Raw genomic sequence first — 21194 nt, 5'->3', positions numbered from 1 at the left:
GCCTCGTTCCTGGACTGCAGCAAGAAGCCCCATCCGTGCAAGTGTCTTCCATTTCTCAGCCTTGTGGATTTATATGGAGGCTTAATTATCTGTTCTGTGCTGGATGCCATAATGCGCCTCCTGTTGCCATGCTGGGGAATGGGGGGAGGAATGTTTTCCTGACTCCAGCTGGCCATGAACCAGCTGCACAGAAATAGCTGGAGTAGCCACCTGAAGCCTTCCCATGGGTGCCAGGTGGCTTTACCTTGGAGAGATTTGCCATGCAGAGCACAGCGGGTGAAATTCTGGCCCCACTGAAGACAGTGCTGCCACTGCCATTTAACTGGGCCACTGTTTCACCCAACACACTGTGGTGACTTCACTGGACACATGAAACATTACCTACAGTAAGGCATTCTGTAAGCCTGTTTATTAGACTAGGTAGAAGTCCTAGATCAGCTCCTGTGCATGGTCTGGTGACTGTCCTGGCAGTTAAAGGACACTGGTATTGGTCAGTAATATTTATAATGGTATTTTTTAATAAGAGCCTGGAAGGATTGGGATTTCGACCCTCATGCTTCAGGGCTTCAGCTTGTCTCAAGGTATGAGGGGTCAGGAGGAAACATCCTCTGATGGCAGATAATTCCATAACTACCTTCTACAAGGTTCTTGCATCATCCTCTGAATCAGCTGGTACTAGCCAGTTCCAGAGACAGGATGCCAGGCTAGATGGGAGCACAGGTCTGATCCAGCCTGGCAATTCCTGTGTTCTTATGTAAGGCCGCCCTCTTTGTGCCTCAGGACATATTGTGTGGCAGAGCTGGTGCTGCCCAGTGTTGTAGCGCGGTACAGTTTTATTGATATATTTACCTGGCCCTTGCCAGATAATCTTTTATATAAAAGAAAAATACATATACGCCTCCGCCTGGGGAAGAGGACACTGGGATATGGTTCAACTTCTAATTAGCAGCATGGTTAAAATATAACATAATGGACACCTCTTATTGCTGAGGCACTCAAGCTGCTGCATGCTTCTCCTGGGCTCCCAGACAGCTCAGAATGACTCGCTACAGCCCAGCACCCAGGTTTCCACAAAGCTGCACTGCTGATCGCTGTGCTATCGTCTGCGTGCCTCCTGTCTGAATGTGGGTCTGAGATTTGTGTGAGTTAGGCTGGAAGCCCGTGGAGCAGGGGCCTTGTCTTGAGTGTGCAAAGCCTGCACTGGGGTCACTCTAGGCCCTGGATAGGCCATCAGGGTAACTGACCATATGGGGAGGGGTGTGGTCATAGGGGCCCAGGTCTAAAGCCATCATCACTGAAGGCTTTGAGCAGTGGTTGTAACTTAGAAGATACAGAGGAAAGAGAGGGTGAATAAAACCAGGCATGGTGCAGCTTTCAGGCCTGGAACACTGCACTCAGCTAACACCCTGGCTGTGGTGCCCGTCCATCTACGCAGAGGGGGGTACAAATTCTTGGGGGCAGTAGGCGGGTACAAATTCTTCGCCTGCACCCTCTGTGGGTCTGTGTGGAGGGGGCCTTCTGGCGCTCGGTGTCCAAAGGAAGCGAAAGCTGCCGCAGCCAGCTGCCAATTCCTTGGCCTGGCCCCTTCACAGGAAGTTTCCCAAACCTCTGATCCGGCTGCTAGGTCAAGGCTGCCGTGTTCAGCCTCCAGGCACTGCGGGGACTGGGGCGATGTTTGCGCCAGGGCAGTGGTGGCCGCTGGCATGCGGGCTGTGCTCCGGAGAGCTCTGCAGTCTTGGAGGAAGCGTGTTTCGTGGGCTGTCTCCCCCAGGGCCCTGTAGACGTGAGCGTCCCCTGAAACGCTCTGCTGCATTACTGCAGTGGCTCTGCTGGCCTGGTGTGCTGAGAGCCTGACGGCCTCGGTGCTCTGGCGCGAGAAGATAAGAGGTGGGGGAAACAGCCTGCACCTGGCCCATCCCATGCGTTGCAGAAGCACAGAGCCGTGTGATGGGTCTGGGACGAACGCCTTTCAGCAGGCAGCCTTAGCCATGCATGTAGACAAAACCCTTTGCCCCTCGGTAGCTCCTGGCTCACTGTCCCGTCCCATGGGCAGAGCGTTGTGGCAGCAGGAGAGCAGCATGAAACGCTATGGTTCTCCCGCTGCAAACTCCATCCTCCCTTTACACTGCCTCTCCCCCTTCCAGGGACTGTGAGCTCCGCTGTCCATGAGCATTCGGCGTGCCCTGCTTGCCGGCGCCTGTTCCAGGTTACTCCAGCGTGTTTCTGGGCCTGACTAAGGTGAGTGCCCTGCGTCGGGGGAACGCTGCTGTGAGCATGGCGGGGGTTCTCCAAAGCAGGGGAATACCTGTGTGGTTCTGGCAGCGGATGCTCTGGGGCTTCTCCATTCATTTCTGACACCATGCCTCTTGAGGTCTGCTGTCACGGTGGGGGGAGGGGGGTGAGTGAGGCAGTGTGGCCCTGTCTGCCACTCAGGGCTCGGTCTGTGCTGCTTGGCTGGAGAGATGGACAGTCCCCTTCCACCTCTGAATCCCTTCAGTGAGGCAGCACTGTCTGGCCTCCCAAGGACAATTCCCGCGTCTGACAGAGTCCTTCTGTGGCTTGGGGCAAGTCATGGCTCTCTCTGTCTCAGTTTCCCCACAGGCCAAACGTTGGCAGTTATCCTGACCACCTCGTGTCATGGGGGTGAATGTTTCTGTATGTACTGGATATCACTGTCCCGAGGAGAGGGCTGCCAGCCAGGGAGCACTGTGTGGCTGCATGAGCAGTTGAGAAGCTGCTAGGCACAAACCCAGCACAGTGGCCAGTGGAGACTGAAGTGGTGGCTAGTGGCACCATTGCCTGAGAGTTTGGAAATTACCTCCCAAGTCTGATCCGCAACCTGAAATGCACATCGCCCCCATTCCCGGCTCCTGGAGCTCCCGGCTGCTGTGAGAAGCACTGTGTCCCCCGGGGCTTGCGTGTGCTGCCACCCCCTCATCTGACCTCACGGCGTGCCGGACCCCTCCATTAATGTTCCTGCCCATTTGCATGGATGTTGGTTTTCTCCCTTAAAAAATGTTGACATGACTTGACCTTCCTGGAGTCACTCGACAGCAGCCCTGCAGCCTCTCTCTCCCCTTCCGCTCCAGCTCCTCACATGCCGCAGTTCAGCAAGCAGAGCCTTTCCTGGCAGGCCTTGCGGCTGTGACCCTTCGGGAACGGGCCACATGGCAGAGCTCCTTTTCTGGCAGTGTCTGCCTGTTTCTCCCTGTGAAATTCCTACATGGTGCAATCTCTGGTATTTAGTAGAGCTGCCATGGACCTGGAGTCCTGATCTGGGTACAGACCAGGGGGGAAGACTCCAGGTACCTTTCCTCTGCCAGAGGGATCGGTGCTTTCGCTACTAACCATGGCAAGTGTTGGAATTCTGTTCCACACTGAATCACTGTCCCTGTGCAGGTGAGGGAGTGCCTGGCAGCGTGGCTGTCACACTAACAGCTGGACGCCTGCAGGTGGCATGGGGTTCAGTGATGTTCAGCTGCAAAGGGAATCTGCTGCCCCCTGCAGGGCACACTGCCATACCTTCACAGGGCGTAGGAAAGCCTGTGTCATCCTCACCGCTGGGTGCACGTTATCTTGTGTGGGGAAGTCGAATAAAGGATAGGACAGCTGGAAGGATGGGGCCTAACCCAGCCAGGCCGAGGTGCTGGAACAATTTGTATAGTGGGGGTGCTGTATAGAATGGAAACCACTTCAAGCCAGGGAGTGCAGCAGCACCCCTAGTTCCAGCCCCTGTGCAACCAGCCGTGCTCACTGGAGTGGGTCTTACCCAACGAGGTGCTGGCTGCATGCCTTAGCACCTAGGCTGTCTGTGCCCTTTCAGTCCAGCAGCCAGTGGCTGGTGTTGGACACAGAGACCGTTGCAAGGAGCTGTCTGGAGTGATTCCCTTAGTGGTCAGGTCTGCAGGGAACACTAAAGTTAACCACAACGCCGGTCTCCTTTTGCAGGATCGCCTGGTCACCATGATCCTGGGTTTGAGTCCCCGATGCCCCCTCCTGGTGATGCTGCTCTGCCTCCTGGGCATCTCCTGCCAGGCGCAGGCTGGCACGGACGCCTCGCCGCAGCCCGCCATCACTGCAGCTTCCTTCCTGCAGGATCTCCTGCACCGGTACGGCGAGAGCGACGTGCTGACCCTGCAGCAGCTCAAGGCCCTGCTGAATCGCCTCGATGTGGGGGTGGGGCACGAGAACATCTCCCGATCGGAGCCGCAGCGCAGGAACCTCTCCCGGGTAATGTGAATTCCTGTGTGTCCCCCTCTGCAGTGCCCCAGGAGGGACAGCCTGAGCTGCTGCCCCCTCGTAAACACAGTGTGGGGTCACCAGGCCACTGGCTAAGCTTGTCTGGAATGGATGATCAGATGGGCCATGTTCTCTGCAGGGATACTCCTTGGGCTCACGTGGGCCCTGTGTCACCCATGCAGGGAATCTTCTTGAGCTCCACTCTGGAGACAGTTGCTTCCCCTGCTATATTGGCTTGCTCCCCTTGCTGCCCCAGCTGCTGTACATTGTGTTCAGTGTTCGGCTCCCAGGGAGCCAGCTGGTTAAGTTGGGCAAAAGGTGTGTGGGAGGGAAATCCTGGCCCTTGTGGGTGGAGGAATCCATTACAGGCCAAGCAGAACTGCTGTGATGGTGGGAGACGGGATATTGCCTCTTGAGTGGAGAGAATTCTCAGGGAAGGGGGAGAAAAACAGCCCCTGCAGCTAGGTGGTTTGTGGGACCATTAGACCTGCAGAGGGAGCTAGGGCCTCACATGCAATGGGATAGGCCCGAGTCCAATGAGCGGCTGCTGTGTGTGCATTGTGCCAGGAGGGGAAGGTGTTGGGAGGAGGGAGAGGATGCAATCAAGGAGCCCTCCGGGGATGCCCATGTTACCAAGCCGGACAGCAGAGCACAGTCATGGGATGCTCAAGGTCTCTTTTTCCCCACGCCAGTGCTTCAGCTCCTCCGAGCTCTTCGCTACCCACAACCTGAGCGAAGGGTCCCATGTTGGCCCGAGCAAGTTCCAGGAGTTCTGCCCGACCATCCTGCAGCAGCTGGAGTCTCGGGCGTGCACGGCAGAGAACCTAGAGAATGAGGAGAACGAGCAGACGGAGGAGGGGAAGCCCAGCTCGGCGGAAGGTGAATGGATAGCCAGTGGGCACAGAAAGGGGACCGGGACCTGCTTTAGCTTTAAAGGCATTGCTGAAGTGTGAGCTTTCTGAGCGCCTCTCTCGAGTGCAGGGCATAGATACTTTTTCTAGCCCTCACTGCAGAAACGGGGCATATTCTGGGCTTAATGTAATAGCGCCTGTTCATAACCCTTCTCCTTCCCAGCCTGCCAGGGCAAGCCATGGCCTCAGACCTGCAGCAGGAGCGACGCACTGGGGCTGTGCAGTGCATCCAGAGCTCTGTCTTTGGCTGACAGCAATTAGAAAACGGCGCTAGCCTGCCCAGAAAGAGAGGAAGCATGGGATGGAGGGAATGGAATCATGGGATTTTTGGGAGTTTGACTCCCAAGTCCCAGAATTCCACTAGCTTTGCTATACATCCCACAATGTGCAGCGAGAAAAATCCCAGAATGCACTTGGCGATGCAAAGGAGCATGGGATACCCACCTGGAATGCCACAGGCTTAGCGTGCACCATGCCCGCCGTATGTGCACAATGTGAATTGAAACGGCACTGCTGTCCCACGTGCATGCTGTTAGTGCAACTTACGTGCCACGCACCAGCTAGTGCGTGTCAGCCCAGTGTGAACTAATTCCCCATATAGACAGGCCCTTTGTTACACAGGGGAGTTGTGGGGACAGAGATCCTAGGCAGCGGGGGTCTTATTTTACATTAAACCACAGCTTTCCAACAAGTAGCCCTTTGAAGGTGCTTTCTGAGTTGAATGTGGAATCGGGCTGGCAGTCGTGATGGGGCTGCTTGTTAGGTGCTAGCCCAATTAATGCTAGATGGCAGAGTGCAGGGGAAGGGTGGTCTGAGTCGCCATCCCCCAGTGTTACGTTACAGAAAGTCACATCAAATGTCCCCACATCTCCGTTTTCCCATCTTTAATTTGTGTGGCAATCCTTACCTGCCTCCCAGGAGGCTTGTCTGAGATTGCAGTGCTTTGGGATGAAAGATGCTGTCAGAATGCACCGTACAGCTATTAAGCCTGTCCTCTTAGTGATGGCTTTGGGGCAGTTGTTTGGAAGCAGAGGGACTCCAGTAAAATCACCCCTCCACCCCTGCATATGCAAGGCTGGATTTTCTCTTTCCTTAGGTCATTGCAAAGACTTTTCATGGTCGGCGGGGAGAGACATTTCTCTTGTGACAACCGTGGAAAGTGAACTTTCCAGGGGTAGCTTGGAATATTGATGGCTTTTCCCCAGTGTAATTTTCTTGCAGATTCCATGGAAAACGCAGAGGCACTAATGTTTGCAGCCTGTTGAATCCGCCCTCGCCTTCCCTACCAATGGCACTGCAGGGCAGAGAGAGAGCAGTAATTGGACCATAGACAATGCACAGTGGAGAATTTGCTGGGGGATATGTGACTTTAGTTCCCAGAGCAGTCAGTGCTCTCTTGCTCCGTAGTTATAGCAGAGGCAGTGCTGTCTATCAGTGAGAAAGTAGTGATTGATTACCTGTGTTTGTGCCTGCTACCCCAGCCACACACACTCACTCACATTCTCTCTCACACTTGTTCCAAGTTAATTCAGCTCAGCAGGGCCTGTTTTTTATCTTTCACTAGCAGATCTGGTTGCAGGTTAATAAATAACAGGGATTTCTATAGCCCCTTTCATCCAAAGCACATTACAAGCTGTTTACATGAATTGCATTTTGCACACCCCTGAAACCACTGCCACCTCTGAGTGGACCCCGGCAGCTGTCTCAGTAGCCACACAGCAGCGCTGTGGGACAGACTGTAAAGAATAGCACGCCATCCATCACGCGGCAGTTACGGGAGAGTTCAGGGAAGCAGCATGCAGTTGCTCAGATTAGAATTTCCCACGGATGCCAGGGTGCTGGTGGTTTGTATTGTGGTAGTGTCTCAGAGCCCAGCCATGAACCCCGTTGTGCTAGGCGCTGTGCAAACACTGCCCCAAAGGAGCTTATCAAAATAGAGTCCTAGGTTAACTTTCCAAAAGTGCCAGGGGACCTGTAACAATCAAAAGTGGCCCAGGCCTCTGGAACGATAGCGCCCCCTATTGGAACACACAGTTATTGTCTCAGGAACTCCTTGTTAGACCATCTCTGATGCCTGCGATTCTCCCCCCTGCTCACAGGCGTTCCTGGCTCTGGCTCACTTTTTCCAGCCTGTTAATGGGCTACAACTGAGCACGTAGCCTGGAGCATAATTACTCCCAGTGCCCTTTAAAGTAATTCAGAGACATGGAGACGCATTAACCAGGTTTATTTCCACACCCTCTCCCCGTCCTGTAACTGTCCCACCGTTAAAGTATCCCAAGTAGCACAGCGGATGGGAGTGATTCTTGGTCACAACAAGGCCCCCTCCTCAGTGAGGCCGGACTCTCCTGGCCTTCCCTGCCCAGCTGTATCCAGAGCTGCTGGCGTCTGCCCCTCCCCACCCCCAAAGAGCCTTTGTAATCCAGCCCTCATTTCTTCTTGTTCTGCAGTGTGGGGCTTTGGCTTTCTCAGTGTGTCACTGATTAACCTGGCCTCCCTCCTTGGAGTCTTCATCGTGCCCTGCACCAACAAGGCCTTTTTCCGATGGGTCCTCACTTATTTCATCGCGCTCTCCATCGGGACGCTGTTCTCTAATGCGCTCTTCCAGATGATCCCAGAGGTGCAGTAGAACACACCCTGCCCTTCTCTCTGTCTCTCAAGGGGCTGACTCTCCCACTGGCCTTTACAGCCCAGCCCCTGCCAAACATTTCTCCATTGCCAAGGCCGAGGGAAACTTCTCTTCCATGCTGGCTTCCTGCCAGTGGCTTTCCAGGTCCTTCCTGCTCCTCTGAGCACCAGGAAACATTGCATGGTCTCTTCAGGGTTAACGTTTGGTGTTCAGGCAGCATGAGGAGCCCTGTGCCATCCTAGCTTGCTTCCTCCCTTCCTTCCTGTGGGGTTGCCTGCAGCCTCTCTGAGAACAGCAATATCCTGTAGTTGCAGTGCAGCTGGCAGGGATCCTAAGTCTGGAGGGAGGGAGAAGATAGCTCCCTCCCCCATGTGACTCCTGCTGGGTGGTCACACAGCCCCTCTCCTCCCCCCGGTTGTAGTGGTTGGAAATATGGGTGGTCCTAGCTCCAGTGAGATCTCTCTTCTCGTGTAACAGATTGTAGTAATAAAGATCTCTTGCTCTTTGTGTTCCTGTTAGCATTTAGTTGCCAAAGGGGAGACTTCCCAAAGCCTGCCTGTGATGAGTGGCACTAAGCATAGACCAAGTATATGCAAGTACATCAGGCAGTGTCTGGGAGCTTTAAGAGGACAGGGCACTCCTGTGCTGGGTTGGCAGCAGCTGTGCTGCGTCAGCGTTGGTCTAATGGGCAGAGCCTGGTGTAGGGGCATTCCTGGGACTCATAAGAAGGGTGTGTGGAAGGAAGGAAGGAACAGAGGGTAAAAATGCACAGAAGGAATTGAAGAAACCCCTCCTGCCGGGGATCCCAGCTTTCTCCTGGCTCCCGGTCTTGCTGATTAAAGGTGGCAGAGCCCCTGGGAAGATCGATGCAAAGTGAGGTTTCCTGGTGCCCTGATGGGTTTGTCAGATACATTACAAACTAATTTTTGTTTTAATTGCACAATTCTGGAGCTAAATAAATATTCCCATGTGCTTTACAATCAGGTGTTGGAAACACACACATTCCTCCAGCATCCTGCTTTCTGGCAGCAGGATTTTCTGAGCAGGGTCTAGGTGCTTAGGGATTTCAAATCCATTCAGATCCTCAAACTTTCAGCCTAGAAGTCATGGAATTAAAATAAAATCTCAGCTTCTCACTGGAGTCCTCCTCCCACCGTGATCCCAGGGCTGCTTTGCATTCAGCATATGTGTGTGCATTGTACTGCCCTGAAGAAGACAGGGTATCTAATCGTTAATTACCCTTCCTTGCCAGTGCTCCAGAGTGCAGGATCTCTTGGCTGTTTCAGTCAGCCGCCTGCTGGCAAGCAGAGGGAATTGGGAACAGCAGGTTTGGTGCTTGTTTCTCTCGGCCCCTTGCAAGCTAAAACAAAGCTAGTACGTTTCATGTTGGGTCTCCCAGGCTTGGTGGTCTCAACCTAACTCCCAGTATTCCTGCATATCCCATGCTGGCAAGGGCTGTTACCACATCTCTAAACCAGAGTCTGATGGAGCCCCTTGTTTGTGGGACTTGGGGAGGTATTTTTCAGCTCCAGAACTGTAACTTTATTGTATTTTTTTTCTCTTAAAAACCAAACAAAATGCCTTGTTTCCTGATCTGATGGGAACTAAAATGATGGCGTACACTCCACCCCCATGGGATGCACGTTGCAGGAGAACTTCCACGGCATGGAACGTAAACACAGGTTAATCCCTTAGGCTGGAAGGGCCTCGTACAGCCCAGGCAGAGCGCTTGGCCTCTCTGATGTTGTCTGGTGCCCAGATACTCCAGTGATGAGTGCACTAGGCATGCACAGGGTGAATAGGCTCTGCTGTGCAATGAGGGTGGAGTGTATGAGATGCTGGCTGTAAAACTGAAGTGCTCCATAGGATGCTGGAACTCTGACACTCTTCTTCACCCCCCCCCCCCCTTAAAGGGGCCTTATGCCCTTGGGAATGGCATGTGCCCACTGGGAGCCTGACAAGGTCACCGGGAAAGTGAATCTGTTTTGGGAGTGGAACCCTGATTTTATTTCTCTCTTCAAAATACACTTCACGTCCACCTGCCACAAGCTAACCTCCATTCTTGGAGTGTTTATTGTAAAGTAAGAGCCTTGTTAGGATGAGGAATTTCATTCCTTCACCCAAACCCCTGCTTCCCCAAGGAGAGAATCCATCCTCTCATCAGTCTGTGATGCAGTTAGTCACAGCAGCTGCATCCTGCAGTGTGGGCTGCAGGGCCAGCTCCGCTGATTCACATTCCCTGTAGCATTACAGCCGCGATCCTGCCCTCCCCAAGGGGGCCGGCATGTCAGAGTTCCAGAGCCATCTCGTACCAGGTTTGCTTCTGGCCTCCCTGAACCAATTCCAGATTGATATGAAATCACTAATGAATGTCCCCTTTTCTCCTCCCTTCCCCCCTCTCTCTCTCTCTGGTGTGGATTCACTTCTTTGCTGTCCTGTGTTGATTTCCCCGGACTCTCCTGCCCTCTGTGGTGTAACTGGGGTGGGGTTGGCACGCACGCTGCAGTCTGGGGTTACGGTTTCCTCTGCGTGACCGTCATCTCCCTCTGCTCCCTGGTGGGAGCCAGCGTAGTGCCCTTCATGAAGAAGACCTTTTACAAGCGGCTGCTCCTCTACTTCATAGCTCTGGCGATTGGAACTCTCTACTCCAATGCCCTCTTCCAGCTCATCCCCGAGGTATGGTGAGGGCCTTTGGGCCTGTCGTGTGCGTGTGTGTCTCTGTCTGTCTGTCTGTCTGCTGGTTTGAGGAGAAGCCGGTGGAACTTAACGAGAAACATGAGTGACTGTTGCAGGGAGACAAAGATATGGTCAAACCTGGTCTGTGTCTGTGTCTGGTGCTGGAAATATTTAAGGCCCATCAGCAAGGCTAAATTCTGCTGCATGACTGTGTTAAGCTCCTAGCTGCATTGCCATTGACTGTGTGACCATGGACAAGTCACTTTCACCTCACCTTTCAGTGCCTGTGTGCCCAATGGCCCTGATGGTATTTACTTACCTGCCAGGATGAGGTGTCTGGCCATAATCTAGCACTGTTCAGAGAACCTCAAAGCCTTAGGGTACGTCCACACTACGGAGACTCCATAGCTATGCTGGCATAACCCCATATCTTAGAAGCAGGCTGCACCAAGAGAAGGGGTTTTTCCATTACTGTAGGAAGACCATCTCCCTGAGCTATAGTTGCTGTGTTTTTAAAAAAAAAAAAAGCATTTGTCCATCGGCCTACCTACGTCCACCGTGGGGATTAGGTCAGCATAACTGTAGGTTGTTGTTTTTCTCCTCACACCTGAGTTATGGCAACCTAACTTTTAAGTGTAGACCAGGCCTTTGCCATTCTCAGGCCATATCAACCTAACTTTTAAGTGTAGACCAGGCCTTTGCCATTCTCAGGCCATATAAAGAAAGTGGCTTTGATGTGTGAACAAAGCCAGGCTTGACTGGGTCACTTTTATGGTAGAGAGCAGATGGGGTGGAAAGAAGACTCCATGTTGAGGGGAATCTTAGCTGCCTGTTGGTGCCACTCGCGTCCTTTATATAAGGCTCAGTGTTCGTGCTGGCCAAGAGTGCACACGCTCCAGGCTATAGTCTCACTGGTGAGTTCATTGTGAGAAGTGGTTTAGACAGTCTGGGTTTTGAGATAAAAGGGTCTCCAAGCCCATGTGCAAATACTTGCCGAAAACACCACCTATGCACACAAGAAATGAATAAGCTGAGAAAGGTGGAGTGTTACTGTCCAGAAAACCCCTACTCAGGTGCCTGATAAGTGATTGTTGGTGCAGTTGCTTCTCCTGATTCTGTGCTCAAGAGGAGAGGTCAGCTAAAGATGTTTTCTGGGAGTGGGCTTGCTAATACAAGAGATTTGATTGGCCCACCTGCCTGTGTTTATATTCACACCTGACTTGTGAGAGGAGGGACAGTGAATTTAAAAACCAATAGATTTAAAGCAAAGGCATTTTATAATTAACCTGTGGAACTCACAGCCACAGGATATCAAGATGAGTAGCTGAGTGAGATTTATAGAGGTATTAGACACTTTAGATTAATGTGAGTAGGATCTGCAGTGGCACTGTGTCTGAGATAAAAATGAGATGGGCTAACAGTTCTCATGCATCAGGGCATGAGTTGATTACGTCTGGGGTCAGGAAGACATTCCCTTCTAGCATGCAGTAGTATTGCACAATTAGGTGTGTTAAGCCTTTCCCTGAAGCATTCATTGGGGGAGAAAAGACTAACTGAAGTGCTGTTCTGCTGTCCCTGTACTGAGAGCTCCTAGAGACAAGGGTAGGGGAGACAAGGGATGCTGCTGGAGTTCATGGTTCTCAAACCTTTCTCTGTTGCCCCTTGTCTTCAGGCCTTTGGATTCAACCCTAAGGAGGATCATTATGTCTCCAAATCTGCAGTGGTCTTTGGGGGCTTTTACTTGTTCTTCTTCACAGAGAAAATCCTGAAGATGCTTCTCAAGCAGAAAGATCAGGTGAGGTTGAGCTAGTCCCATGGGGGAGCGGGTTAGGCATTCCCAGATGGTATCGCTGCCAGAAAGGTGCTTCCCAGTGGGCTTACTCGGATGCAGTTTTCAAACAGGTGCACTCTGGAAAGGCTGCCTGCTTTACTGACTCTTAAATACTGTGTGAAGAGAAAAGCTTAGATCCTGGGTGGCCAACCTGAGCCTGAAAAGGAGCCAGAATTTACCAATGTACATTGCCAAAGAGCCACAGTACTAAGTCAGCAGCCCCCCAGCAGCTCCCACCACCCCGCTCCCAGCGCCTCCCGCCGATCAGCCCCTCCCCGCACCTCCCAATCAGCTGTTTCGTGGCGTGCAGGAGGCTTGGGGGGAAGGAGCGAGGGCATGGCAGGCTTGGGAAGGGGCAGGAAGGGGTGGAGTGGGGGCAGGGCCTGTGGCAGAGCCAGGGGTTGAGCAATGAGCATCCCCCAGCACATTGGAAAGTTGGCGCCTGTAGCTCCAGCCCCGGAGCTGGTCCGTATACAAGGAGCCACATATTAACTTCTGAAGAGCTGTATGTGGCTCCGGAGTCACAGGTTGGCCACCCCTGGCTTAGATCTTTGTATAACAAACAATGGTTCCCTTTTTACATTTAGGGGAGGGTGATATTTTTGACAGAAAAGGGGGAAGTAAGAGACAGTTGGGCATGATGCTGTATGTTTCTTCCTTCTCCTGATCCACCCCAAAAGCTGTCACATGCCATCCCAGAAGTAGCTGTAGTGACTTGTGCGTGTGTGTGTAGTTTGTATAGTCGGTTAGCAGAGGTGGAAGTGCTCTGGGATGAAAGATGCTATGAAAATGTACAATCACAATGTTGGGTTTTAATAACCAAAGAGACTAGTTTCCTAGTGGTTTTAGTCAGCTTCAGCATCGCTGTCTCTGCGAGGTTTCCTGTTCTAGCTTGTGGGCAAGCTAAAATAATCAGCATGCCCCAGGCGTTTGAGCCGGAAATGTACAAGTGACTGCATGCATCCATGCTGCATGTGGCTAAAGCCTGTAAATCTCTGTATCCTTCCAGCACCATCATGGGCACAGCCACTACAGCCCTGAGACCCTCCCCTCCAAGAAGGACCAGGAGGAAGGGGTCACTGAAAAACTGCAGAATGGGGACATGGATCACATGATCCCTCACAGAACCAGTGAGCTAGAGTGCAAGAACCCATCTGTGGATGAGAAGATCATTGTGGGCTCTCTGTCTGTCCAGGTTAGTGCTTCTCTTCCCTGGGGTTGTTACCAGTTACAGCTGTTGATTGGAGGCGTTGGCTTAGTCTGCAGAGATGGGCATGACGCTGGGCAGCGCAGTAAGACAAATGGAGTTGTCCGCAGTATGGTGTGGGTTGGTGACCCAGCCAGTGGGGTTCACATGTGACTTTGGGTGCTCCCTTGCAGGACCTGCAGGCTTCCCAAAGTGCGTGCTACTGGCTGAAGGGGGTGCGATACTCTGACATTGGCACGCTGGCCTGGATGATCACCCTGAGTGACGGGCTCCACAACTTCATCGACGGCCTGGCCATCGGTGCCTCCTTCACCGTGTCTGTCTTCCAAGGGATCAGCACCTCCGTGGCCATCCTCTGCGAGGAGTTCCCCCACGAGCTGGGTATGTGGCTCTTCAGCTGGGCACCCTAACTGCATTTGGTCCCCAGCCAGCCAAGTATTTAAGCATGTGCTTAAGTCCTTAAGGAAAGAGTGAAAGCACTTGTTTAACTTGAACCTATTTCACCATTTTCTTTCAACCGTCAACAAAATGTACCAACTTCTCAGTCAATGCAAGAGAAGTGTGTGCGTGTGGTGGAGGGTGGTATGTGAAACCAGGGGAGGAAAGCTGCTGAATCACATTGTGTAATCTGTTCTGAAAACCAGGGGAGTTTTTGGTTAAATGTAGATTGTGAGACAGCTGGTAAAACATCTGTTTTGTGTTTGAATGTCGAGAGTTATACGTGGAAGTAGATGTAGACCTTGGGCACCTGGTGAATCGGCGAGTCTGTCAGTGTAGCAAAGTTTTGGTTCCTTTGTGCGAGGGTGACCTTGTTCTTGCAGTTAACTGCCTTGATGGGGCTTGACACAAGATGGCTTCTTAAGCAGTGTAGTGCGGTGGATAGGGCACTGCTCTGAGGCTTAGGAGGACCTGGGTTCTATTCCTGCCTTTACTGCCAGCTCACTATGTGACCTTAGACCAGTCACTTCCCCTCTCTTTACTTCTGTTTCCCCAGGTGTAAATCAGGATAATGATACCCTACTCTTTAAAGCACTTTGAGGTCTATGGATGAAGATGCTCTATAAGAGCAAGGCATTGTTATTAATTTTATGTGAGGCCTTGATTCAGCAAGAGGGTTGAGCATTGAAGCATTTGAAGAGACCCATTGACTTTGACTTCAGTGGGGCTACTCACATGCCTCGAGTTATGCACGTGCTTAAGTACCTCAGTGAGTAGGGGGCCTAATTGCTGAGTGCTGTTCTCCAGTGGGATGCTGCATTTGGACAGGAGTTTGCTGATGCATCCATCCCATAGATGGTCATGTGTAGCTGTCTGTCTCCTCCTCCCCTTACATTTTCCTCCCTTTTGCAGGTGACTTCGTCATCCTGCTAAATGCCGGAATGACAATCCAGCAGGCGCTCTTCTTCAACTTCATCTCGGCCTGCTGCTGTTACCTAGGACTGGCCTTTGGGATCCTGGCTGGCAGCCACTTCTCTGCCAACTGGATCTTTGCTCTGGCTGGTGGGATGTTCCTCTACATTGCATTGGCTGATATGGTAAATCCCAAACCAAGAGTAATGGAGGGCTGCCGACTAGGGGATGAGAGCATTGCAGGGTTGTTGTTTTCCTGCAGTGACCACTGCCCAATGAGCACTGATGAGCCAGGGTCAGGATTATTGTTGCACTGCAAAGCTTCGAGGATGCAGAGCTCTGGGAACTAAGAGGACTTGCCTAACGGCAACATCATGTGCGGTACACCAGGATTCCCGCCCCGCTTTTCACAGTGAGGCCTCTGGGTGATTTTTGAGGCGGGGTATTGACTGGCCTGTGTAAGTCAGGAGTATCTGCAACCCTGGGTACGGAGGGGAGAACGGTGACAATATCGCGTACAGAAGGATGGTTATTCCCTTGTGCCCACCAAATGGAGGATGTGTAACTAGCCTATAGCCAGACCACTTTGAGCTGTAAATTTATCAGATCTTAGCCTAGCAGGGTTGGACGGGGTCAGATCAAGAACACTTGGCCTTGATTGTGAACAGCTCTATATAAATTAATGCCTAATAAGAGATGTGGGGATACAGCACTGGGATGTGCAGGTGCCAATTCGCAGGGAGCCTGGAGGGTGGAGAATTTCCACAACTGAAACCTTCCAATTCTTTTCTCAGTTCCCAGAGATGAATGAAGTGAGCCAGGAGGACGAGCGGAACGGCAGTGCCTTGATTGCCTTCGCTATCCAGAACGCAGGGCTGCTGACCGGATTCATTATCATGCTGCTGCTCACCATGTTCTCAGGCCAGATCCAGATAGGGTAGGGACCGGCCTGGTTTGATTGGGCTTTCCCACCCGCAAGCACACGGACTGACGGCACCTGTATGAGACATCAGCGTTGCAAAAGCACTACAGAAAAGAGGCATTTTTTTTAAAACTATCCCATAGACTTTGTATCGTTTATTTCAGGGGGGCTGATGAAGCTCCTGGCCCTAGATCTATAGTGACCCAAGGACCTGTATCCAGTGTAGCGTCCCTTCCTCTACTCTCCTTGCATCAAAGGGACTCCTAGGAAGGACGTGTGAGAGGATCAGGAGAATGGACTCTCTGGCTGCATTGCCCCCTTCGGAGAGCTCCAACCATGGACATTACTTCTTCCCTTCCTCTTCGGGTGGCTGCGGATGGGGGATGGATGTGGTGTCAGTGCAGGACGGGAGGCCACTTTACCAAGGCAGACGCTGTGCTTGAGGCTTGTACTAGTTCATCCCTCGTACTCCATCCCTCCACGGGCAATGGAAATGTGAGGCATAGGAACAGCCGTGGGTCCCAGGACAGCCCCAGTATTTACATGCATTACCTGTAGCCTCCAATGCTCCGGTTGTGCAGGTAGCCAGTGTTTCTCTTTAGCATGGGGAGCATGCCTGCCTTTTGGACCTAAATATGGAGTCGAGAGTGGCTCTCTTTCCTCCAAAAGCTTCACTTGCCAGCGTCTCTGCAGTGTGCGCTGGGCTGGAGGAAAGGGGCGAAGTGTGAAAGCGAGATGAAGAGGTCTGGGAAGGTTGCACAGGGAGAGGGATGAGCAAGAACGTATCCTGCTGCTGTGCTGGAACGATCCTTTCCTGGCACAGGTAGTGGATACTGAACTGGGCAGGCAGCCTTGGTTTCCCTGCTCTCCTAGTCACAGCTGTTGCTGCTCTGGTCTCTTCCCACTGGCTGCATGGGCAGCACTGAAGATACCAGGGCAGGAGAAGTGTTTGACATGCGGTCAGACTGGCTTCGGGAGGGGGAAGGGGGGAGTTATGCTGCTCCTGTAGGGGTTTAATGAACTATACAGTTGCATCTGGTGGTCAGAATTACTGTAATGGACACTTCTGGGTGGCTTCCAGGAGGTAGAACAGCCAAACACCGCTGCCCCTTGCAGGAGTCCCTCCACAAAGAGGAAAAGTGCTTAGATCCCTCCATCCTAACTCGGGACACTTTGAGAGCAGAGGGAACGGAGCCGTGAAGCGCAGCTGCTGCAGGATCTCACCATTGCAAGGGAAGAGCATGGCAGCTGCAGTCAGACCAGGGCGGTGTGGAACACAAGTCCTGGTGCCAGTTTCTCAGGCCTTCCTGCGAGAGCGATCCTTACACTGTGACCAAGTTCACTTGGAATTGGACATCTGGTTTTAAACACTGACACTGCTGAGTTTAAAGGTTTTTTAAAAATACTGTACGTTTCTTCAGGGCACAGGGTCCCAGGAACACAGGCTGTGGAACTGGAACCCAGCTCTGGGTAGCAGTAAGAGTTGGGAAGGGAGTTAAAGGCATTTCAGAGCTCTGCTTCTGGGCTAGCTTTCCTCCGATTCACTAGGTGAACAAACTTATTGTTAATGTTTGGTCCCTTCAGCTTGGGCAGGGAATGAGGTTCCAGACTCTGCCTCCCATGATTGTGAATTTATGGCTGCTGACTAACAGAAGTTCCTGCCTCTGCTACAAGCGTGTTGGGTGACCTTGGGCTAGTCACTCCCCCCCCCCCCTTCTGTGCCTCAGTTTCCCCATCTGAAAAATGGGGATAATGATGCTGACCTCCATGGTAAAGTGCTGTGAGATCTACTGATGAAAAACACGAGATAAGAGCTAGGGATGATGATTATTCTTATTATTTCTGTGAGGGGTGTCGAGTTTGTTGCTGCCACTCTGTCTCTTGTGATCATTCCGTCTGCATGATTGGCTGCCTGGTGCGTAAAGGAATAGTTGTTGTCCAGTACCTTGTCTTGTAACTTGATGGTTGACGCACAAAGTTGTGTTGCCCTGTTATGTTGTCCTCATGGCAGAGGCTGAGCAGAAGCGATTCCTGATGGTTTCCCCCAGCACCCCTTCAGAAGAAAGGTGAAAAGCCTGTTTACTTATCATATCCAATGCTTTTACACCCCACACCTCAAGGATTTAGGCCCCTCTTTGGTAAATGTGAGCTAGGCAGCTACACCCAGGCCCACTGCCTGCCTCCCTTCAATGAGGGCAAGCTGAGATAGGAGTAACTCCAAAGGAATAGATCTCATAACCAAAACCACCTGGGACAACAACTGGCAGCCACAGCACCTCCAGCAGGATCATGACTTGCTTTGACTGCCTTCTAATGCTTAACTTTAACTTGCTCAGTAAAGACTGGACATCAAACCCCAGTCTCCTGTAGCTGTCAGTCATCTGTTCCATTGCACTAGCATGATTGGCCCTAATGGAGAGATACAGCTGGGTGTCATTTACATATGGCAGCAACCATAGTCCCTGTCTCATTCATAGCACTGAGTGTCCTTGTAAACATGTTGAACAGCGTAGAATCCTGTAGTACCTGTGCAATACAGACTTTTGTTCGCATGACCAATTATCCATAATAGCCTACTGGGCTATCCTATTTTAAAAACAGTTTCAGAGCAGCTCTGTCAACTTGGGCAAAGGACTACAACCTTGTCAATAGTATCTCATGTTTACTGCCTGTATCTTAGGTAGCTGGCGTGCTGTCTTCCTCCACAGCCAGGAGAAAGTCTTTGCCCCACGCCATTCTTGCCTTTTATGGCCCAGACCTAAATCCTAGTTAGTTTACACCATCTTTTTATGGTGCTTCACCAAAGAATGCTTGATATGGGTTCACCCAAACTTTGCCAACTCCATTTCACCAAACCCTTCCTTGACATGTTTATAAAAAGACTAGAATAGGGGCCTTTGGAAAGCAGCAGAACCATCTCCTTTCCCCTGGGAAAACCATCATTGTGGGATTCCTGCTGCCCAGTTGAGAGGTGAATGGAATAGGATGGCACTCTTCTGTGAGTCACACGGGAAAATTTTTGGTCAGGCCAGCTTCTGTCATCAGCAGTTGACCAGGAGAAGTTCTCATTGTAACAGTGAGGAGGCCAGCTTCTGGGAACAGTACTTGAGAGGGAAACTGCCTATGATCAAAAAGCATGCACTACCACTGGTAGGAGAGCCGCAGCGCTGTATCTGAATTAAGTAATGTCTGAGAGTGAGAGATTAAACCCTGTCTTAAGGGGAAAGGTCTGGGATGCCTATTCTCTCTCTAGGAAGTATTTAGAAAGCACATGCCATCTAGTGAAGTGCTTCTCAAAGCCAGGCTGCCGCTTGTTCAGGGAAAGCCCTTGGCGGTCCGAGCCGGTTTGTTTACCTGCCGTGTCTGCAAGTTCGGTCGATCACGGCTCCAGGCCACTGGGGGCTGCGGGAAGGGTGGCCAGCAAGTTCCTCGTCCTGCGCCGCTTCCTGTAGCCCCCATTGGCCTGGAGCAGCGAACCGCGGCCAGTGGGAGCCTAACCTGCGGACGCGGCAGGTAAACAGACTGGCCCGGACCGCCAGGGGCTTTCCCTGAACAAGCGTCGTCCCGACTTTGAGAAGCACTGATCTAGTGCATTCCAAAAGGGAGAAGATGGCTTAGCTTTTTCATAGTGTCAGAGCTCTCTCTGGCAAGGATGGTTCAATGGTACACGGAGAGGAGGCACTGCACTGCCAGCATCTGGGAAATCTGCCCCTCTCCTGGAACAACACCCTCCCCATCGTCCTTAGTAACAAACCAAAACTAGAAACTAAGCTGTGCTCCAGGTGGTAGAAAACTCTAGAAGAACTGATATGTAATTTCCTCTGGGCTGTTCCAAGACCTTGAAGATAACAGAGAAAATCCTTAGTCCTTTTCTCTAGTTTCCCGTCAGTGTTCTTGGGAGCTGACTTTATCAAGAAATTTGCAGGCTGGAAATTTGGGTGAATTGCAGGGGGTGCAAAGACCTTCATAGGAATGGAGCTCCTGTTAGAGAGTTACCTATGAAACCCTCTAAAAACATTCTCTACACGTGTAGCGGGGGGAAGCAGGTAATCAATGCATTAATTAAAAGGGGTGCCTGGAAGAGGCTCCTGTCTCTCGTTTGTGCAGGATGGTACAAACCGGAAGGAGGGAGGGTGTGTGTGGGAGGAACTGGAGGGATGGCTGAGAAAGGAAATTGACATAAAGCTGAGCTTGTGAGTGTTTTTATTTATATTTCCCTTTACACCTCTGATTAGCAACTCAAGTTCCATCTCAGTATTTTAATATCTCAGGTGTTATAAGAAATACTTGTTGAAACAAAGAACATAACTTATGTCTTGTGAACTGTAAAGTTTATTTGTAAAATTCCATAAATTAAAATCTATTCTGTAATGAAAGAGAATTGCAAGTGTGCTCTGTGCGGTATCGAATTCTGATTAAAGGCAGTACTGTATATAGCCTGAAAGGTTGCAGAATAGTCTCCCTAGGGAAGAGACTGAAGCTTCATTACTTCAGATGTTTAAAACTAGACTGGGGGGTGAGGGGGACTTGGGGGTGGGCTGGAGGGAGCAATCCTACATTAGAAGGCTGGGCTGCATTGGATGATGTAATATGACTTTTCCATCTATAACTTCTGATTACCCTGCTTGTGCGGACGCTGGCTTTAAGTGCAGTGCTGCGTTTTAAACAGAAGATGGCACTGATGCCCACTCATGCATCATTTGATCTGTTGAATACTTTGGTTTGTGGTGCCCCTTTCTCACATTTTCACTTTCTAAGTGTTCACCTTCTTAAAATGAGATGTCCATTCAAAATACTGTCTTTGGGCAGCAAGCCAATTGCCTATTAGGACTTTAGAGTCCCCTAGGGGGCTTCGGGATGCCTGGTGGATTTCACTCTAGTTCACGTGAAGCGAATCTGGGCCAGCGGTGCCTGTGTCATTCTTGCTGCTTTTATTTTTTTTTTTTTTAAATGAGCATGGTCAGTTTCGACTCAATGTCACATTCCAGGCTCTTGTACCGTAGCCCAAAACTGCAGTAGCCTGGTTGTAACAACTTTGTTTGAAAGCAATAGAATATTTATTTAAAAACAACTGTTTCCTACTAGGTTTAAACAAACAAACCTTGAACTATCCTGGCTGCCCTTACAATAAATAACCCTGAACAATAATTTTGGGACAAATGTGACTTACTGCTGTCCTCCTAATGCAGTGTTTGAGTTGAGGAATCAAGTATGCTCATCTGGACTGTTGATCAGTAAGGTTTCTTCAGTATTAACGTGGCTCTGTTAGGCATAGACCAGAGCTTCTTGACTGTTTTCAAATCATGGCTCCCCACGTGCCCATTTTTTCTGTCAGCAACTCTGTACCTCAGAGTATTGGCTCAGTGTAAATCCCAGAAACTTTTGCGATTTTTGCTACAGTGAACCCCTCTTCTTTGCTAATTTAAAAT

At 51.2% G+C, this 21194-nt stretch overlaps 1 protein-coding gene and 1 long non-coding RNA gene across 8 annotated transcripts in view; one reads left to right on the top strand and one right to left on the bottom strand.

Annotated features, from left to right (window-relative positions):
- Nucleotides 1-20146, top strand: part of SLC39A14 (solute carrier family 39 member 14) — a 28092-nt gene extending 7946 nt beyond the window's left edge. For all 7 annotated transcript variants that reach the window (XM_042840325.2, XM_065584564.1, XM_042840327.2 and 4 more), the window contains 9 exons: nucleotides 2145-2238; nucleotides 3949-4230; nucleotides 4932-5118; nucleotides 10286-10455; nucleotides 12128-12250; nucleotides 13296-13481; nucleotides 13667-13874; nucleotides 14844-15028; nucleotides 15638-20146. In XM_042840325.2, coding sequence (XP_042696259.2) covers nucleotides 3964-4230; nucleotides 4932-5118; nucleotides 10286-10455; nucleotides 12128-12250; nucleotides 13296-13481; nucleotides 13667-13874; nucleotides 14844-15028; nucleotides 15638-15784 — 1473 coding nt within the window. In that variant the 5' untranslated portion in view covers nucleotides 2145-2238; nucleotides 3949-3963 and the 3' untranslated portion in view covers nucleotides 15785-20146. The remainder of the gene's footprint in view (nucleotides 1-2144; nucleotides 2239-3948; nucleotides 4231-4931; nucleotides 5119-10285; nucleotides 10456-12127; nucleotides 12251-13295; nucleotides 13482-13666; nucleotides 13875-14843; nucleotides 15029-15637) is intronic.
- On the bottom strand, nucleotides 10973-11263 carry LOC135981555 (uncharacterized). The gene is made up of 2 exons (XR_010598619.1): nucleotides 11128-11263; nucleotides 10973-11077 (listed from the first exon to the last, which is right to left on the bottom strand). It is a non-coding gene; the product is annotated as an uncharacterized LOC135981555 (long non-coding RNA).
- Nucleotides 20147-21194: the final 1048 nt, after the last annotated feature.

Source organism: Chrysemys picta, chromosome 2 (genome assembly GCF_011386835.1).
Source record: "Chrysemys picta bellii isolate R12L10 chromosome 2, ASM1138683v2, whole genome shotgun sequence".
Taxonomy (NCBI): domain Eukaryota; kingdom Metazoa; phylum Chordata; order Testudines; family Emydidae; genus Chrysemys; species Chrysemys picta.
This window is presented reverse-complemented; position numbering and strand designations above follow the sequence as displayed.